This window comes from Zonotrichia albicollis, chromosome 5, assembly GCF_047830755.1.
Source record: "Zonotrichia albicollis isolate bZonAlb1 chromosome 5, bZonAlb1.hap1, whole genome shotgun sequence".
NCBI lineage: Eukaryota > Metazoa > Chordata > Aves > Passeriformes > Passerellidae > Zonotrichia > Zonotrichia albicollis.
In genome coordinates, this window is record NC_133823.1 from 30,957,416 (window position 1) to 30,978,001 (window position 20,586).

The 20,586-nt window shown below is 41.2% G+C and overlaps 1 protein-coding gene across 1 annotated transcript; it reads right to left on the reverse strand.

The window, feature by feature from the left end:
* Positions 1–1,938: 1,938 nt before the first annotated feature.
* Positions 1,939–19,169, reverse strand: TMEM192 (transmembrane protein 192). The gene is made up of 6 exons (XM_074541208.1): positions 19,035–19,169; positions 16,022–16,168; positions 11,820–12,084; positions 9,743–9,877; positions 5,894–5,996; positions 1,939–3,581 (listed from the first exon to the last, which is right to left on the reverse strand). Exons 1-6 carry the CDS (start codon positions 19,074–19,076, stop codon positions 3,458–3,460), a joined length of 816 nt encoding a protein of 271 aa, XP_074397309.1. The 5' UTR covers positions 19,077–19,169; the 3' UTR covers positions 1,939–3,457.
* Between the last annotated feature and the right edge of the window lie 1,417 nt (positions 19,170–20,586).

The window sequence follows — 20,586 nt, forward strand, 5'->3', positions numbered from 1 at the left end:
CACATGTTAGTGTAGAACCTCATAGCAGGAAAACCCTGTTAAAATCTTTTACAATCAGTGATTTCCCTCAAGGAGTGAAATACTGAAGTGTTTCTATGGAATATTCACTATGAGCAATTCAGAAAGACAAACCAGAAATACCGACTGAGAGTTTGCCTTCATGTAAGATGTGCATTCACAAGAGACCATCACATCTTTTCTGTCATGTGTTCAGAATATTTAGCACAGTTCAGCATTTCATCTAAAAATTGTTAAAACCCCACAATGTGAATGTATTTTTCAGGCAACCCAATATATTCCTTAGGTGGCACAAAATATTTTCTCAGACCTAAAAAGTATATATGCTTGTTTCCTAGAAATAAAAAGCTACTGGGGTAGCACTGAGTAATAAAAAAGATTATAAAATAATGATATATTAATTTTTAAGCTACAGTTTTAGCATATATTAGCAATATTACTTTACTTTTGTTATCTTCCTACTGCCCCAATTGCAATCAGGTAGCTCTTACCAAGACCTGCAAATACCGATGGATTTCAGCAGCTGTAGTTACATAAAGAGTATCACTTCAGCTGTACAGAGTAGCAGCTTTGTGGCTTTGCCACACCTCACCAAAGCAAGTCTGTGTTGGTGGTTAGCAAAGCACTGCTTTGCAGCAGAGCACGTGCAAACCCCTGTGCTCACAGAGCAGCACATTTTGCCCCTCTGAAGCTTGGACCCAATGCTCCAGTGCTTGCTGCAGGCACAGCATACCGTGGATCTCACTTCAGACAGTACAATCCAGGCCAGGAGCAGGTGCTGCCACTGCAGGGACAGGCACCCAGGCTGCCACACTGGGCATGGACAGCACTGGCCACCCCAGCACCCAGCCTTGCAGCAGCAGGAGTGTCTGATAAACAGGATACTGCAGAACCAGAACAATTGGGAGTCATTGTTCAATTTAGCACTGTGGTGCGTCAGACACAGCAAGGTCACAGCTGAGCTTCATCTCCCTGGCCCAGCAGCAGCCATTCACCCCTTCCATGTGGCCTGTCAAGCAGCTGATGGCACACACAGGCCCCCTGAGCACCTTCTGCAGAGCAGTGAGCTCGGCCAGGGGCAGGGTGGTGCCCACAGCACCAAACACAGGTTTGGTGCCCAGGCCCACAGAACCCAGCCACACCACACCATGCACTGGGGCAGGCAGCACAGGGGAACCTGGGGCTGGGGAGTACTTCTGCCTCCAAACAAGGCTGGCCTTGCCCCATTGCTGCAGCCAAGGGGCTTGGGGCTGCCTCACACAGCAGCAGTTCCTACTTGACAATTCCCTGTAGCTCTGCCATGGCCAGAGGTTCAAGTGTTTAGGGTGAGTAGTAAAGATTACCAGCTTCTGGCTGGAGCCCATACAAATGTGAAAAGCCTCCACCCTGCCCAAAGAAAAAGTTTAAAGATACTAAGAAAACAAGATAGAGTTGGGAGTATGATAAATATATAAAACTGGGGCAAGGGGTGGGTGGTTGTTATCATTTGTTATCACTTGTGTACTTAGGAAAGGTAACATTTAAAGGTCAGGAGATGTACATGTGTGTGCACAGCAAGCCATATTTGCCTTTTTTCCAGCTACCATGTTCCACAGAAAGCAACACTATCGGTTAATCCAAGGTTTACCTTGAGCAGTCAGAGAGAAGAGGAAGGTTTGAATAATGACCTCAAAACACAGGAAAGCTGTTCTGCCTCACTATGCAGCATCCTTCTCAATTTGGAAAGAAACACAAGTGGCAGAGGAAGTCTGAAGCATGATAGAAAGAAACATTAAAGCTTCAAAACAAGTGTACAGCTTTCCTTTTTCGGCTAGTTTTAACTGCCGACATCACTGTGAGAACTTCAGCATAACAGAAAAATCTGCACAGATTGCCTGTTGGAACTAGATGTATAAGAGCTTGGAAAGAAGAGAATTCACACTCTTCCTTGGTTGCATTTATTGTGCATGAATTTCACAGTCACATTTTACTGCTTTTCATAGAAATTATATAAATTGACATACAGAGTCACATCAAAACCTGAGTTCTAAAAACAAATAACTTTATTCCACACATGTATACTATAAAACTCTGGCTGCATTTTCAAGAAACAACAGCTAAGGAGAACAGTCTAGTGTTGGATAGCAGCAAAGCCTTCAATATTTGTTTTCCTTTGAATGAGACAACCCCCGTATTTTTTGCACACTAAACTGTCCAGGTTTTTTTAAAGTTGTGCCCTAACACCAAAGTAGGATGAATTAATTTTCCTTTCTTATATTTGACTACAAGACCACTCCTCTTAAGAGTCTTCTTCCCAGTTTTGATTAGTGATTACCATATCCCCAGAGAGGCACTGGCTTCTAAAATAATTCTTTGTCTTCATTGGTAGACAAAATAGTACCCAGAAAAATAATCTTTCTTTCACCAGCCTTAATTCACCATAAATTAAAACCAAGATTTCTTGTTTCTTCAACTTCTAAAAGACCTTTCTGTCTTCTGCTGCTTTCCACTTCCCCGCATACACCACTTCAACTTTTGAATCAACATGCTGACTTTCTTGAAGGGCCAAAGTGAAGGCAAGTATGTAACAAGCATTTTTGATGGTATCTTTAAAAGCATTCAACACAAGTTAGTTACCAGATCAATGGAAAAGCTCGTGCTCAAATATTTTTGCTTTGTTAGTTCAGTTGGCAGAGTAGGAGTCTTGTTACTAACACAAACTTGTGGTAATGGGATAGTCACCAGCCCTGAGGATCCCTATTAAGAGCTTTAAAGCCAGAATTCTGAACAATTTCTTATCACAACACAGGTTTTCTACCAAAATCTTGCGAGATTTACAGTTTTAGGGCACTCACCACTTTTTTATAATCTCAAGTTAGATGCCAAATTTCTCCACTTACCTGACAAAGGAGAAAAGGAGACATCTAGAAAACAAGTACCTGCATTGGATCACTGAAGTAATCCATCCCTATCCTTGGAAGTAAAGAATCAGTGACAGAACACACCTAGTCTCAGCTCCAGCAATAGAAACTGCATTTACATCCCTTGGAAAGTCAGATTTTTCTAGAGAACAAATTTGTATTCCAGAAATATAAAATACTTTGGTAGCCTGAAGCTTAATGGTTACATAGCAGTACAAAATAATAGCAACAACTGGGCAAAGTTAAACCATTAACTCAGGTCCAACTTAAACTTATGAGGAATTAAAAATCCTTGAAGCTGCAGAACTTTTTTCCAGAACTGATGATTTGAAGATGATTTGAAGATGATTTGAAGATGATTTGAAGCCAGAGTGTCCAGTTCTAATCGGTTTATAAGTATGCAGAGCTTATCCTTCCAGCTTAACTTGTACTTCAAAATGTGAAAGATGATTGAAGAGTCACATCTGTACAAACCAGTCTGGATATTACATTACTTTACATTCCCCTCCAGAGCTCCAGCAGGAGTTTCCCAAATGCTGTTAAGTTTTGATTTGCTGTGATGTTAACGCCAACAGTCTCTTGCTGAGCAGTGCGTTGTGTCGCTGAAGATACTCTATTACATCTCCTTGCTTCTCAACTATCTCTTCTAAACTGGAATTCTCCCTTGAAGTAACAAAAGTAAATATGGGTTTCAGTAAATGACAGCAGCCTTCTAATATATGAAATATCAGAGCTAATTAACACACACTTAACAAGTTGCTTCCTTTAGTTTCATTTTTGCTGGGATCACTTAATTTTTGAGGGAAGAGGCAATCTACAACACCTATATGTCAAACTCTATTTTGCATGAGAAGGCAGGAAGACAAAGTCTGGCTAAACTTCATGCCATTTATACACAACTGAGTTACATATTTCCTGCTAGACAGTTACAGAGTGAGGATCTTACTGTTTAAGGAACCAAGACAGACAATATGCTAGAATTGCAGTAAGGAATGTGGAACCTTTCCCACACACATTAGGAAGGTTGTTTTGACCAGGCATAATGTTGTAGTTCAGCTGTGGGAGATTATAAACTGTTTAAGATAGAAATTGATTAACCTGAAGTAGCATACATTTTATGCTACTATATACAGCAATATCTGTCACATACCAAGACAGCATCAGTACCAAAAAATTGTGCTACTTCAGATCTACAACCTTGTGTACAACTACCCTCCTCCCTTAAGATATATCCAGTTCTCAGATATCTCTCAATTTAACTCCAATAGAAACACTGAAACATTTAAATAAAGCTCACTTAACTGAGGGGGAAAAAGTAGAGAATTTTGTCAAATCTAATTAGGAATTTTTAAGATACAGCAAGATGAAGTACCAATGTCTGAGTGTAGTCTACTCTTTCCTTCCATATTTTTTCTCAGCTGACTTGAGAATCTGCCCTCCTAGTACACTTGTGAGCATCTTAGTGCTGAGAAAGTTGTTCCTCAGCCTTACAGTGTTTTGTAGAGGAACACTGCCCATTTCATAGTTCTTAGAAAGTGTTGAGAAGGATATTGAGTGGAAAAAAGGTTAGGTCAAATTAAAAACCTACTGTAGATAAACTGGGCAAAGTAAAGAACACAAGTTTTGTAAACAGAAAACTTGCAACATTAACCAGTAACGTGCACTGCCAACTGAAGGCTCCGGATCAGCAGCTTAGGTTGCAGAGGTCATGATATTCAAAAAACATTCTTATAACAAGGTCAACTGAAGGGCTGACAGGATTCACTTTTCAATAGATGTTAACTCCCAAGGGAAAGAGAGTCAGAGTTGTATAGAGCTAAATTAAAATAATGGTTTTGCAATCAGTTCTCACAGGAAGTTTGCACTCTTTAATCAAAAATGAGCACAGTCTTTTCCTCAGCTGGTCATTGTTGCAGACACATTCCCTGGGCATTTGAGAATTTCTCAGGGGAGAAGATGAATAGGAAAGAAATGAGGTCCACCATGCAATCACCATGGTTTTTATATCAAAATGGAAGTCAGACATGGTATCAAAATTCAAGACAATTCTAAATCCTTCCTGTATCCTGGACACCAACCTCCAACTTCCATAAAAGCATGTGCATGCTGCATTTGTGAAACCAGGGAAAGTCCCAAAGTATTAGTCATCTCTCATTAGTCAACCTTTCAAGAAGGCAGCACATATAGAAGCAAGTCATAGTATATTAGAAAATCTCCAATTCTTATACAGAAATCCATGATCTTTTCAATTACTAGTTTTTATTAAGTCATACCAGGCTGATTTCAGCAACTGGAAAATGACTGAGCAGGTGGCAGGTACACAAAGAACAAATGAAAAATAAGTCTCAGTGCCTGGGACAGTCTCAGTTACTATCGGACAGCTTCTACTCTCACTGAGACCTTCTTAAGCACCCTCCACACCTTCAAAGTTCCTTCCAAAACTCAAAATGCATTCCAAATCCATTGCTAAAATCTCATGTCCAACTGCTGGCACAGAACAGAGCTGCTCAGTTTTCTTCTTTGTCTATCAACTGCCCACAATGTATCTCCTTCCCTGAAAAAAATGAGCTGAAGCAGCTAGGCTTCTGTAGGCCTGCTTTAAGTAACAGTGTAAGACAACAGTATCTTTCCTTAAACCCCATATAAAATGAACTAAACTAGATTAAGCACAGCTATTGATAGTAAAGATTAATGTAACCAGCCATAAATGGTCAAATCACCTCCATCCTTATGTTTGAGGATCCTTCTGTACCATAGTAAATTGTCATTTACTACAGAGGAAGTACAAGACTGCTGCATCTCATCTGTGCATCTAAAATGGGAGGCTTATGCACAGTTCCTTCAGAACTGTTATTCCCACCTCTGGTTTAACTGACAAGTTTAAGATTGCATGGAAGTCTACAGGAAATCATGTAATTCCATTCATGTTACCTGTATAGGCTGAACACAGCACAACATTAATACAGAAATCTTACCTGAATCCAACTTCTGAGGTAATTTGACTAGGGTAGGCATACATCTTTTCTTCTTCAATTATGTCAGGTCTTGGCTTGGCACGATTGAAGTTGCTTATTTTCACTGCAAGAAAGCTTTATAAATTAGTTGGAAAGTGGGGAAAAAAAAAAAAAAAAGAAGCTTTAAGACCAGAGTCCAAGTTATGAAAATCTGTAACAGATGATCCTAAGATGACCTCAGGATAGGAGATGGAAAGACAATAATGGAATTTGAGAAATGGGAAAGCAAAAGCAGCCCTGAATGGGGAAGCTTGAGCATACTGCTTAACATCTGCAAAGTTTAATCTGTCACCTAAGAGAGGGTGAAACCTTAGTTGCCTTTTACAGGGTACCAAGATTCAGTCTCCAAGTTTAGGAAAAACTAAGTAACATGCCATAAAAAAAAACTGTAAGAAGTTTTGTACTGGTAGCTGATTCAGAACTTCCAGCTTAACCTCTTCAATAAATACTACTTTAACTAGACTAGCTGCAGTGAAGCAGCAGTTTGTTTGCCTGCTCAGACGAGGGCAGACTTGCTACAGAAAGCCATTGTGAACCAAGCACCCTTGGCTATCAAACCCAGAAGTCATTCCTGGGCACCTGTCAATAAAGTTTAAGGCTAAATTTAACAGATGTATGGGTGGGACGGGTGGGAAATGTTGTAGGCACCCTCTGCATTATTTCAAAAAGGAAGCTGAAAATATTTAAAGCCATTCAATGTCAGATCCTGATTCAGAGAAAATATCTAAATATCCAGAGTACGCATTTGGGACTCTGCAGTTAGGGCTGCTTGTGAAACAATGCATCTAATGCCACAAAAAACATTACAGTGCAGCTCTGTGAGAAATCCACACTACTGTAACAGAGGAGTGTCCTTACAAGTCAGCACTATGATGGGGTTTATTACAGGCCACCCTGCTAAAACAATGCTGAGACCCTCCAGAGGTTAACTACGAGTTAGGCTCAAAGGTTAGTTATTTCTATGATGGTATTTCTCTACAAATAAAACCACAAAGGAATGGACATGGAATTCTCAACATGTGTTGTTTGTGGGAATGTTGGTCTTTTATTCAAGTGATATTAGAGGTATGTGAGAAAGCAATTAAATACATATATTTAGTAAGTCATTTAAAGCTTTACTCCCTATCCTAGCAGTAAAAAACTTAGAATAGTAAGCTGACATTTAGAGCTGTCTGTATCGTACTTCATTCCATGCACTTTTACCTCACTTGAACGATTTATATATGTCAAGTCCATTATAGGTCAATCACAGCAATTCCTTGTAGATTTCTGAATCTCTGCATCCTACAGCTATAAATATACACACTGCTGCATGGAGATAATTTTAAGGAATGCAGTAGTCTTTCACAGGATATTGTCTACCATACAATTCATAAACAGGTCCAACAAGCAAGAGAAGTACCTAGAATTACAGTCAGGTGTTCCTGATTTGTGAGACAGAATTATTTAACAGAAAATAAGTCAGGTACACGAACGTTTTACAGATAAGCATTTATGTCTCATTCTCATAGCTAAATAATTACCTCACTGTGATGAAACAATATATAAAATGGTGCTGCCTTCTCTCCAAAATTGTACAAAACTAATACAAAAAAGGGTGGGCCAGTAGTTTTTAGTGTAAATTTACCTTAGTCTCCCCATTGTTGCTCAGCTGATACTATCTTAGCGGTATCTGCTAAGTGCTTGCCTTGAAGAGGGGAATTCTCAACCTCAGCAGATGGCTGCCCTTAAAACTATCCCATTAAAGAAGCATCGTGCTTCCACCCAGTCACATACTCTGCTCCAGGAGAAAAAACTCACCTGAATATCATTATTACTACAGATTCTCAGGGTATTTTCAAAATTGTCCAAATACATTTGTTTTGCCTCAGTACAGCCTTAACTTGATATTAAAATGTTGAAATTTTAAAAGTTGAAATTTTAAATGTTGTTTAAATATTACCTTAAAACCCACCAGTACAGATAAGACAGACATGCAAGCAGTCTCTCACCTTACCTCAACAAGAATTGGGATAGAAAACACAAATTACACTGCTCTCTGGAAAAACAACTTAGGGTGACTGGAAGTCTTCCTCATCTTGCAGCAGGTGTAAAGTCACATAAAAATTAACCCTAGCTTTGTACAGCAAGATTTAGAGAATGAATTTTACATTGATTTGGGGCTGCTCAAGAGATAAGGCAGCTGTTGGTAGAACACACTGCCTTACTCCTTCCTTGCAATGCAACTCTTCCCCTTAGTTCCAGGATTCACTGGACCCTTCCTCAACCCTCTTTGAGCTGCAAAGCACAACACTGCACCCCACAACTTCCTTGTATATGCATTTATTTACCAACATATTTTGCAACTTTGCATAGTTTTGCAAAGTTTAAAGGCAAGTGTTTTATCAAATCATTGTAAGTTACACCAAACCTAAAACCGACAACCTTACAAACCAACAGTGATAGCACAAACATGGTTAATGAATTTGAAGGTCACAGGGACTGGCACAAGTACAAGTCAGGAAACAATACGCTTTTGGTGACAAATAAGCAGAAAAATAGTTTGAGAGTTTTTACAGAAGCACAAGCTCAGACTTTACTACTATGCAGGTCATCTTTCTTGCACTTATCCTTTTTGGTCAAGGTGAGAGTCACACAATGCTGTTCTTTGAGCTCCAGGAGGCCTCAGGGCTAGAAATAGCATTTCTCTGGAATTCCTGACATCCTATTAAAGTTTTACAATTTATCTCTTATTTCCAGAGTTTCCCAGGAAAGTAAGTATGCGTATGCAAAGAAGGGATGATCTCCAGCATTCCTGGAATAGTTTTCCAGCACCCATGATTGCTTTCCCTCATCACTTTCTTTATTCTTACAGAGGACAGTCAGTCTACTGGAGCCACACTGGGCCATTGAGGGGAAAGCCTGACAAGCCTGCAGCATTCAGGCTTCTGCACACTTGTAAGACAAAGACATAGTTTAGGGCTGGGACCTGATTCCTTGGCACATTTTTGATGCTGTTGCAGGAGAGTCAGAATAGGTTTTATTTCCTAGATGAGCAAGCTAGTTGGCAGTATTTCTCTGTGTGCCATTGCATTACTATGAACACACCAAAGTTTTCTTTTAAGCATTTACTTATCAGCATTTTCGATAGCTTTACAAAGTTTAAAGGCAAGTGTTTTATCAAGTCTTCGTAAGTTATACCAAACCTAAAGCAGACAACAGTGGCAGCACAAAACAAAGCCTCACAGTTTTATAAAGCACTACAGTGTTTTGATATGATCACAGCTTCCAAAACCCATGCATCTTTTAAATATTCATTAGCAGGAACCTTCAATTTTAGTGTCAAAGAGAAACTGAAGCCTTTGGGGTGGGACCAGGGAAAGAGGAAGAGGCTGGAAAAGGCACAATCACACAGTCAGCTATGCAAACCCCACATGTAAATCTCAGACACAGTTCTGACTAAGCCAGCTAGCTCTTACTGCTTCACAGCTTGTGGCGCATGCATTTGAGAAACACTGATAAACAGACAAACCTGTTCACAGGACACTTTGAATTAATTAGGCATTTATTGCCACTTCACTGGATTAACAGCTTTGAGATAACATGGAGCTTTCATTTAGCAGCCCTTGGAACCAAATCAAGCCTGACAACCTTTCCCAATTTGTTTTGGATTTGCCTTAGTTCTCCTTCTACAAGCACAGAATCGTTTTGTATTTATAATGGTAGTTAAATGCCTCCGGGTACCACAAGTGAACTACTGTGAGGGCAAACAAACAGCTGAGTACCAGCTACAATGAATGTCACAAAGAAGGCTAAGCTTGCCTCTCTCACCTGTGTAAATCACTAAGCATGTCAGGGAACTAATCATCTCCAGGCTCAGGACTCCCAGGATAAGATACAGGTACACTTTGCTGTGATCAGGAAAGGAATGCTGCACCGACAGAATCAAGAGCAGGGCTGTATTTCCTAGAAAACAAATGTTATATTTTAAAGATTACTAATTTTATTAGCTACTGAAAATTAATTAATGCTTTCTCATGCCCAGTATCTGCATTAGGCTGCAACACTTCAGTAATGCTTTTCCATTTCACATCATGCTTGCCCCTTCAGCTAATTTCCTTAATGTGCAAGCTTATACCTGCTGGCAGCAAAATGAGGTCTCATTTCAGCACATGCTTGTAATGGTAGACAATTAGGAGTTTTCTTATAGATTCTTCTGACTTAAAAAACAAGAGTGGAAAAAACACACTAGAAATACCTAAAATAAGTACATGGGCCTAAAGTGTTTCTGACTTTGATGCTATTCACCTTACTCATTCTTTCAATTCCTAAGAGATCATGCAAGCCAGCTGAAAATGAGAGAGTATTTTCCTTCAAGTAGTGGATTTAAAATATATTTAAATTAGGCTAACAGAGCAAAAAACCAAAAAACCTTAACACCTTCCTTTCAAAGCCAACTTGCATAGGCTTCCACTTGCTATTATCTTAATACTTGAACATAACTGAAAGTTTAATTGAAATTAGTACAATTAGTCAAGGAGAAAAAACCTGAGTTACAGGTCTAAAATCTTTTCTGATACTGAGTGTGAAGTGTTTTCTTCCTTCCTGTAAAAATGTGTCAGACCAGTGTCTGGATAAAGAACTAAATTTAAAAAGACCTAGGGAACTGTGCAGTTCTCTTTCCTGCTGTGTCAGTCAAGTGAAGGAAGTGGTATCAGCAGTCATTACCATGGCAGGAAGCTTGCAATAATGGAAGAACTACCTTCTGAACAACATATGATCAAAATTCTACAGCGCACACCTGATTGCATCTGAACATTCACAAATGCCCAGAGTTTGTCCAGTAGGGGAGAAGTGGGCTCCATCTAAGCCTGAAAGCAGGGCAAAGCATTGCCAATTACACTGCAACAGGCAGAAATAATCCTTTTACCTCATTAAGCCTCCTGTAGCCTGCTTTTGTCACTGCACTCCAAACACTTCTACATCTTCAGAGCTCTATCTAGTGGCCAGAGCCTGAAGTGTTGCACATTTATCAAGATGACTAGCTCTTTTAGAGACTGTGAGGAAAGAAAGCTAGATACCTATACAGAACAGGACCATTCACTTTTTAGTTCTGGTGGAAAAAAAGATCTACTCCAGGAGAGAGGTGCAATTATAAGAGGCAAAAATACTGTAGATGCCATTGCTCTGCCCTTTTCCACTGCTATTTGTAGGGAAAATCCCCTTAAGATAGATGGATTTCAAATTTGAAAGTGATTTGTAGAAAAACTTCACCAGTTAGGTGCACCAACACTTTACAGCTAATCTTGCCAGAGATATAACTTAAAAATATAGTTAAATAGTTAAACTTCTGTACACCACCTTTTGTCCATAGAAAGTAGAGAAAGGTAGTCAGATACAAAGCTGATTGTTACACATCCTGTGTGAAGGTCAGCAAATTGGTTATTTCACTAAATTCAGAGAGCTGTTGGGCAAAAAGCAATTCATCTGTTTCTATGTGGATTGCTGAGCTTGAAAAGAAGAGTAGCACACTTCCTGAAAGGACTAGCAGGCCTCCCACATATCCAACCAGACAAATGGATATGCAAATCAAATCACTAGCAGTCAAACACAATCCTTGCTGACTGAACACTCCGTGGCTGAAGACTAAATGCTAATGGCTAAATGTTTTACTCAACCTCATAGTGTAAGCATTGTTGCACTACTAACAGTTCCTTACAACCTACACCTGGCAGACCAGAAAGATCAGTACAGGGGTTCATCTGACTAAAGGATAATTTGTAAGTGCCCATAGGCAGGTTCGTAAAAGTTCATAATATAGAATACACAATTATATATAACCTGCTCAGTCTTTTATTGTGCCAACAGTTTAAAGCTTTAGATAGAAAAAACCCCAAGTTCACTTCACCTGTGGCATGTATCAGCAGTGGAAGCCTTTTCAGATGCCTTGTTGATCGGTATATGGAGAAGTAACCTCTTCTTCTGACTCTGCTGTGGTGGTGCTGTACGAATCGTTCAAAACAGACATGCAGAACCCACAGAACCACTTTTGCAATTATTATGACAGTCTGCACTTTAAGTGGGTGAGTGTAGTTTCCAGGGCACTTATCTTGGTTTGGATTGGGGTAAGAACAAAACATAGCTGCTAAAAATGCTAGAACAACAAAAGCAACCTGGAAGAGAAAGGAAGAGAGAAAAATCTTTAAAGTCAACATTTAGCTATATACATGAAAAAAACCCTGAAACAGAAAGCCAGGATTATGTACTTAATTCATTATGCATTACTTTCTGAATTGATTTTATTAGAGTTGAGGTAACATATAAAACATTAGACACTTGCTACAACCACTACATGTCACTCTGGGAACAAACAGATGACTGAAATTGCTAAGCAGTAAGATTGAATTCCAGCAGGGAAGATTGAATTCAAGCAGTCTCCAGCAGAACAGAGCTGGTAATTGTCACCCTTCCAAGAATTTCAACTAAATCAATTTCACTCTTCCTTGAGTCTTCATAGTGAATTTATTTCATTTCTAGACCCTCTTCACTATGCCTTTTTACTTTAAAGAAAACTTGATTTATGCTCCTAGAAAAGAGAAATCACATCTTTTTAAGACGCATGCAATTACACTGAAGAGCCTGTCCCACAGAGCAGTATTATCTTATCGGTACACTCTATATTTCCTGAAACTGACATTTCCCGAAATTGACATTTCCTAAGTGAAAATCAACACTTTCCCACAGCCACTGAAGATCATCTCCACTTTGACTTTAGAAAAGTAAATCATCAGAGTAACTTAAAGTGAATTATTAGCACTGGGTAGGCATCTTTGCCAACTTGTAATCATTCCTTAGTATATTTACCATCATATTTTTCCATTTTACCTTTTTACTTATGTCAGTAAAACCAGACAGATTGTCAGAGTGCATATATAGCCAGACTGTGTATATACTAATCCTTTCAGACTACTGCCATTATGCCATAACTTTTCCTGTCTTCTAGACTCCTCTCCAAATTTTCAGCATCAGCATTAGCAATGAACATTAGCAATATTTTGGCCAATTAGAAAGCAAAGCTGAGGATGCATATTATCTGTAGGGTATGTATACACACAGGGCTTTCTTAATATTTATAGAGTTTTGTTACAGAAAATGTTTTCTCTACTGTGATCATTCAATTAACAAGAACAACATTATACTTTCTCATCCTGGTTCATTCTACAGAACAGGAATATTTTTAAAACAGAACTGTAAAGAAAAACCACTCCCACCAATACAGAAATAAATGGAGAGCTACTAATATACAAAACATAAAGAAATCAATTTATCTCAAGTCTATAAATGATTTCTAATACACTTAGCTTAAAAAAAAAAGTGTCAGATGTTCTGCATGTCATAACTGACAGAAGCAACACCTCAGAACTGAAGACAGATGAAAGCACCCAATTTTCCTTTGCTGCCTTTGTCTCCCTACTTAGTTCTATGAGTATTTAAGATCCCACTGCCCCCTTTTCACCCTCTTGAACTTGTAATTCCTATTTTTGTACTTTCCTCAAGCAACACTCTTCACAGAAATTAAGTTTTCAGAACCATTTAATTACTCTTGAGACAAGCTGCCCTTAGCTTGCTCAGGTTGTGACCAGAGTTAGGTAATTGTGAAGGGAGCAAGAAAGGGGAATAATTTTCACACAACTGTCAATACCTAAAAAAGACTTTACAGAGGACAGATAGAATAGAAGGTGGAAGAAAAGAAACTCAAATCAAAATAAGAGTGTACCCTACATTATCCCTAAGACCATTACTTCAAATACAAATTAAATACCATATTATCTTGAGATAGGTTAAGTTGCTAGATTAAGAAGTAAAATAAGAGGCAGGTTTATAATTTGTTTAATCCATTACTAAACCATCTTCTTTTCTTACAAAGTTAAGAATAATTCAGCTATTTTATTTGATCTGTTTGCTGTTTTGTTTGCCATTTTACAGTAGTGATACAATTAGTTCTACTTCTTCCAGGTGTTAGGAATTTCAGTAAAGAAATGGCTTTTCTTTACATTTCAGTAAAGAAAATGGCTATATTTAACTGATGCAAGCAGGAATGACCTAGCATTGCATCTCTACTAAACTACAACAGCAGTGTATACAAGAGGAAACAGGAAGCTGGCATTTAGAGTGGTATTTATTAAATATGTTTTGCTTGCATTGTTGCAAAGCAAACACCCCACACATATTTTTACATAAAAAGTTATTCTTATAAAGAGTAGTATTTAAGTTCCATTTTGTGTATGCGCACAGACAGAATAAAAGAAAGAAAAGATTAATATAATGAAATTATTTCTAGCCAGTACACTTCACATTGCTCTCCAGCCTCCTGATGGGAAGCTTTCAGAAAAGCAAGTCTTGGCAAAAGGAAAGGCACTCAAAAACCCAGTCCTACCTCAGCCCAGCACATCCTACCCATTTCTAGAACTGTATGTAACTAGGCAGCTGCATCACAGCAGCTATTTTGCTACCTAACTCCACTTCTTGGCACAGGAAGGTGGAGAAGAAATACTCCAAGTTACACACAAATTGCTTTAGAGATGCATTACAGATTTCCCACATAACACCATGATGGCTTAACTTCTCCAGGACTTTTACCCCTTTGGCAGGTTGCGCATCAGAAGCTACCCTGGCCACTCTCCACATTCCACAAGGTTCATGCACTTTGGCAGAAGCACTGGGGAAGGATATCCAATTGTTTTGCCCACCCATCTTTTCAGTGAGAAAGACAGTGCCACTCAAGGTAGCAATTATAACGCTGTTTTGCCAACAGAAAAGGATACTTCTCCATTTTGCTCCAAAAACCAACTGGTCACTGAAGCAGGTTCAGCAACAAGACCTAACCTATGAAATGACATGTTGACAGATGCCACAGTAGTTTTCCCATTTCACCTAACCACCATTTGCAGGAGAGAGGAAAAAGTGGGAGGATAATAGGCAGCAGTTTCCTAGGATCTGGATGACTGACATTTGGCTGCATTAGTTATGGTAGTAGGAGGAACATTTCTTGATACTACTACAAGGCCCACAAAACAGCTACTCCTAAAATTAGAAGGCTAAAGCACATTGAACAACTGCCCAAAGAGAGACCTTAGAGGCTGGTATGTGCTTTTAAAGACCTGGCAGAGAGCATGTTTTCAAGAGCACTGGGCACTGCATTTTGTGTTTGAGATCTAATGAAGCCCTAAAACAGCTCGTGTCACTGGTACTACAGAATCACAGAATTTAGGTTGGGAAAGACCCTTAAGATCACCAAGTCCACCCTTTACTTAAAACTACCACATCCACCACTAACCCATGTCCCTAAAACACATGAAAGTGACATTTCAGCCAGATCTTAGGCTCTGAGCTCTTCAGCCTTCCTTCTTCATATCTGGTTGCCACATACCCACAAGCAACAACAAGCCTCTTCAGCTTGTCAAGAAAAAACTCATTACTAGGCAGGTCTCTGCTTCTTTCTACCAGCCTCCATAAATGCCTAGATACTGTTCTGTATTTATGCTTTTTGCTCTCAACCTCCAGAAGTAAGACCAAGAAGTAACATTTGGATTACTTTCTTTCTCCATCCACTACTATGCAACACCCCCCGAGCAAGTCCAGCTTTAATTGTTTAGTTACCTTCTCGCTGAAATTAGGTTTGCTCTCAGAAGGAACAGCATGAAAATTATCTCAGCCCTCTATAACTAGCATAGCACTTCAATATATTATTTTTAAATAATATTATTTTTAAATTACAATAATACTGCAATTTAATGCTATTTTTAAATCACAAAAGGCAATAATATTATTCTTAAATTACACTTCCAACAGCACAGAAGAGCTACTATTTAAAATGCTCTTCCTACTAAAGATGTATCACAGCACCAACAACAAGAAGGCAGAAAGTATTTGATAGCATACACACAATCAAAATTGATTGGCAAAGTGGACCTCACTGGTTTGGAAGAACAGCCCGTGTATGCAATTCACTGTCATATTATCCAAATTCTGTCACATGAACAGTGGATTCTGAAGGATTCAGAAGAGAAATGGCAAGTATCTTAGGGAAATCATGCTTCTTAAACTTACATGTATTAGCAACAAGAAATTGGCAAGGAGAACTGCTGGGATAGCATGAAATCTTGGCCTCAGCTGGGAATGCAATGTATGAGACGAAATGAGTGGTGCATCCAGTAGAGGATCATCTTCCAAACTCTGTGTTATTTCCAAGGAGCCCTGAATCACAAGGGGAAGACAAACAAGAGCAACAGGTAAGCTCTAAAAGTAAAGTACAAAGGTTCAGGAGTTTCCTCTTAGCAAATCAAGCCTTGAGGGGGAAAACCCCCACTAGGTCAATATCTTGAAAAAGCTCTTAAACTCCAGGTAAACTCTCATCCCATCTTTATGTGAGAACTCACATCCCTGAGAAATCCAAGGCTAATCTACTTCCTAGAATCACACTGAGCCTTCAGGAACTTCAGTTTTTAAAATGTAATACAAGTATCTGAGCTTCAACCCTGAGATGTCAGAAGCATCAGTATACTTATGGGAAAAAGTGACAAAGACTTTCTCACATGCTTTATACAGGTACTGCAAAACTCTTTGTTGTTCTTACTTTTGTCTGACTACAGTTGGAGGCAACAACAAAGTTGCAGTGTAACAGTAACAATTTTGAGTGTTCAGCGTCTGATACTACTGGCATGCCAAAACACCTGCAGCAGTAACTAAAGCAGAACTCAGGCAGGAAAGAAGCAGAAGCTCACAGAGGGAAGAAGGTGCTACCAGGTGCTGAGCAAGACATTCTCACCTACACTAGAGAGAATGCAGCCTGCTCGTGTCACGTTGGAGCCAAGCATTAGTTCTTGGACTTTACAATCAGCTCAAATATAGTGTTCTTTACTAAGCAGAAGGTAAAACTAAGTATGGGTGGAGGGAAAAGCTTTGGACAAGGAACTTGCCCCATAGCTATGCATCCCTGCTCCATTAGGCCAGGACAACGTCACTCAATACATAGTAAGTGGAACATACACGAGGTACTATGATGGCCAAAACTGCTAGAGTTTCTCCCTTAGCATCCTGTTACATCCCTTGCCTCAGAGGAGAGAGCAGCTCAAGATTTCCACTCAAGTTTTGACTGCTGATCTTCATGATACCAACCACAGCCCAGAACAAGAAGACAAGGGCAGACCCTATCCCACTCCATACTTCTGATGTGTCAGGTTTCACCAGGCCATTTACTGATTTATAAAGTGAGGACCCTCTGCCATGAGAAAAAGCAGCATAAGCCTCAAGACAAATGAAACATGCCATCCTTCTAGACACTAGCATGGGAAGAGAGGGATTAAACCTAAGTTTATACCTCATGTTAATTAGGACAATGTGATTGTCTCCCCAGAGTTATTTCACCTGCAGACAGCTGCCTACAGTGAAGGAAATCGTCATCAAGAGTTATTTCAGTCAACAAGCAGTTTTATTTTAGAACTGTGAACACTACACCTGCCCTGCCACACAGGAGTGTGAACAGAGCAGCCTCAGCTATTTGACACCTTTTAATTAGCCCAGCCTTTGACTGAAAATGACCCCTACTGAAATACCTGCCTGGTAAAATGACAATTTACTGCACACCTAAATGTCTACAAATGGCACTCCTCTTTTGGCACTGATATAAAATCTAGAAGCATGAGAGCAAAGATGCCTTCTAGCCCTCCTTTGCCCATTTTCACAGGCCAGGTGTCACTTTAAGCTCTGAGAGCAAGGACCAGCACTCCAGCAGCCAAGGCATCTCAACTAATTATTTAGATTTCACATTTTGTAAAAAATCAATTACTATGAGGGTGGAGAGACACTGGAACAGTTGCCTGGTGAAGCTACAGATGCCCCATTTCTGGAAGTGCTCAAGGCCAAGCTGCGGCTTCGAACAAGCTGGTCTAGTGGAAAGTGCCCCTGACCATAGCAGGGGGGGTTGGAAATAGATCTTTAAAGAACCTTCAACCCAAACCATTTTATGATCACAGAATCAATAGTGGGGTTAACAGCTCACATCTCCCACAAACCCAGCAATTCTTCTTAGGACAATAACCTTTGTCTCATGGGAACAAACGATTCACCATTTCTGCATTTCACTATTCCCTCATTTCTATGAAGGATCAGCACACTCCTTCACAGACAAAGCTTTATCAGAGCTTTGACCAAGCTACTTTCTCACAAGACTGGCTACAGTCCATCTTTGTATCCTAAAATACAACTAGTATTAGGAAGCACTAGATAACATAATCTATTCAAAGATATTTTATTACATGGAGAGGAGGGGAATTAAACCATGGGACATGATGATCCCATGCAGTCAATTTGACATAAAGAAAATCCAGTAAGTGTCCTTCCTTACTGGAGCAAACACTGGTTTTATTTAACTAAGATGAGCCACAGCCACAGTTGGCAAAAGCCAAAATGCTTTAAATCCAGACCTGCTTGGCACTGCTGCTGAGCACAGGTTAAAGCTTTGGCCTCCTGGCTCCCTGATACAGTATGTGACCGCTGCCACAGCAGCCCAGCGCCGGCAGGAGGAGGGCAGGCAGGAACAAGCCACAGCCAGCAAGCCTCGCCCACGCAGCCTTCCAGCTGGGGCGGGGAGACACATTCAAACAAACACAGAAACGTCGTGCTCATGCCAGCCAACAGCACATAATCCAGAGATGGCACAGACAGGATCCGCCTGTGGAAAAATAACCCAGAAAAGGAAGGAGCCACACGAGCAGCCCCGATTAGAGGCTAATAACCTCGATTAAAAACAAGCCCAGGCCCAAATGCCTCGGGGATATTTCAAGCCCGGCTGGGGAGAGGCAGCGCGGGGAGCGAGGGGCCGCGCCGGCCTCCGCCCTTCGCACAGGGCCACTGGGGACACGCCTGGGCCGGCGGGCGCCCCCGGAAGAAGCAGATACAGCCTCGGGCTCCCGGACGGAACACAGCCAGGAGGAGGCGGAAGGAAGGGACGGCACGGAACACGAGGCGCTCGCCCGGCGGCGCCCACCCTCAGCGGCAGCCCGGCCGCTCATCCGGGCGGGGTCCCCGCGGCCGCGGCCCCGCTCCCGCCCGCCGCGCTCACGTTGTCCAGGTCCTGCCGCCGCCTCCCCGCCGTCAGCGCCATCTCCACTTCCCACCACAGCGGCCCCAGCGGTGTTTAATGGACGCCCCCGGTGCGGCCCTGCCGCCACGGGCAGCGCCGCCGCCCCGCCCCGCCAGCAGCGCTCCCGGCCGCCATTGGGCCCGCGCCGCGCCAGCACCGCCCCGGGGCGCGGCCCGGCCGGCGGAGGAGCCGGGGCCGGAGTCGGGGCCGGGTCTCGGTCTCGGTCTCGGTCTCGGTCTTGGTCTTGGGCTGAGGTCCGGTCCCGCCGCCCCGGCACAGGTCCGTGCCCCCAGCCCGCCCTGGGGTGCCGCGCTGCCCCGTGGCCGTGCTCGGTGCAGTTCTCTCTCAGCCCGAGCCTGCATTCCAAACGGAGAGCACTTAAGAGCAGGCTCCGGGCTAGTGTCCCTGCGGGGCCGCGGCTCGGGGGGCAGCGCTGGGAGAGGAAAGCGCCCCAGTAGCAGGTGGTTGGCCAAGGTGTGAGGTAAAGGCAGCGTGGTGCTGGTGCCAGCTTGCAGTGAAGTGTTTTCTCACCTCCGATTGGTCTTGCAGAAAGCATGGAGTCTATGCAGCTAGTTACTGTTTCCAGTGGATCTGGTCACCCCTTCAGATCAGGAAAAGTTTTAGCATTCATGAGGCACTTTATACATTTTCTAAGTTATTTTTGGCCCCTTTGTATATTTTGGGAGGAAACACGTTTTCTTTGAAACGTCTCCTTGGTAATTTCATTTTCTAACCCTTTGTGATCACACTGAGACAGACTGTGGCCACTGACAGTGTCCAGACTACTCCCTTATAGATCTCTGTCTTATTGGCATTGACAGCCTTGTGTATTCTGCATACTCCTCAACCACTTATTTGTGCTTAGTTATTATTAGGTAATTTTTAGCCTCTCTGACATTTTTCAGCTATAACCTCTCTGAAATGAGAAGGATCAGAATGACACACTGTTCAAGCATGTGCAAAGTATGAATTTCCAAAGTATCATATTTGTTATCTGTTATGTACTCTCTTCCTCTGCTAATGTTTCTTAACCTTCTGTTTGTTCTTTATGAATGTCCCTTAAGCTTCAGTTAATGCTAGTGAGGCCTCTGAACAGGATCAAAGCTGTTAGAGGGCTCTGAAAGACAAGTAAGATTGTATCCTCTCCAGGTTGTAATTGTTCTATGTGCACTATTCAAGAGAAGCCAGGACTGTCACCCTGAACAGCTACAGTGGCTCTATCTCTCTTGAAAGCATGTTGAAGTGCCAAGAGGTGAAAATGCTCTTGAGGTATGAGCTTCTTCAGAGAAGAAGTTCCAAGTTTTTTATCTCAGTTTCTGTGACTTTTCCTGGCTATCTTTTACTAGAAAAAATTCTCAACTGAAACCTCCCACCCAGAGCATTTACATTCATCCCTTGCATTCATTTGTTTTGTTTAATGCAGATACACACATTTAATGAACTGGACAACTATCTTAAATTAAAAAGAAGCTTTAAACTTGCTGGTTTGACTCAGATAAAGTCCAGCTCCTGTGATAAGCGCATGCTCTGT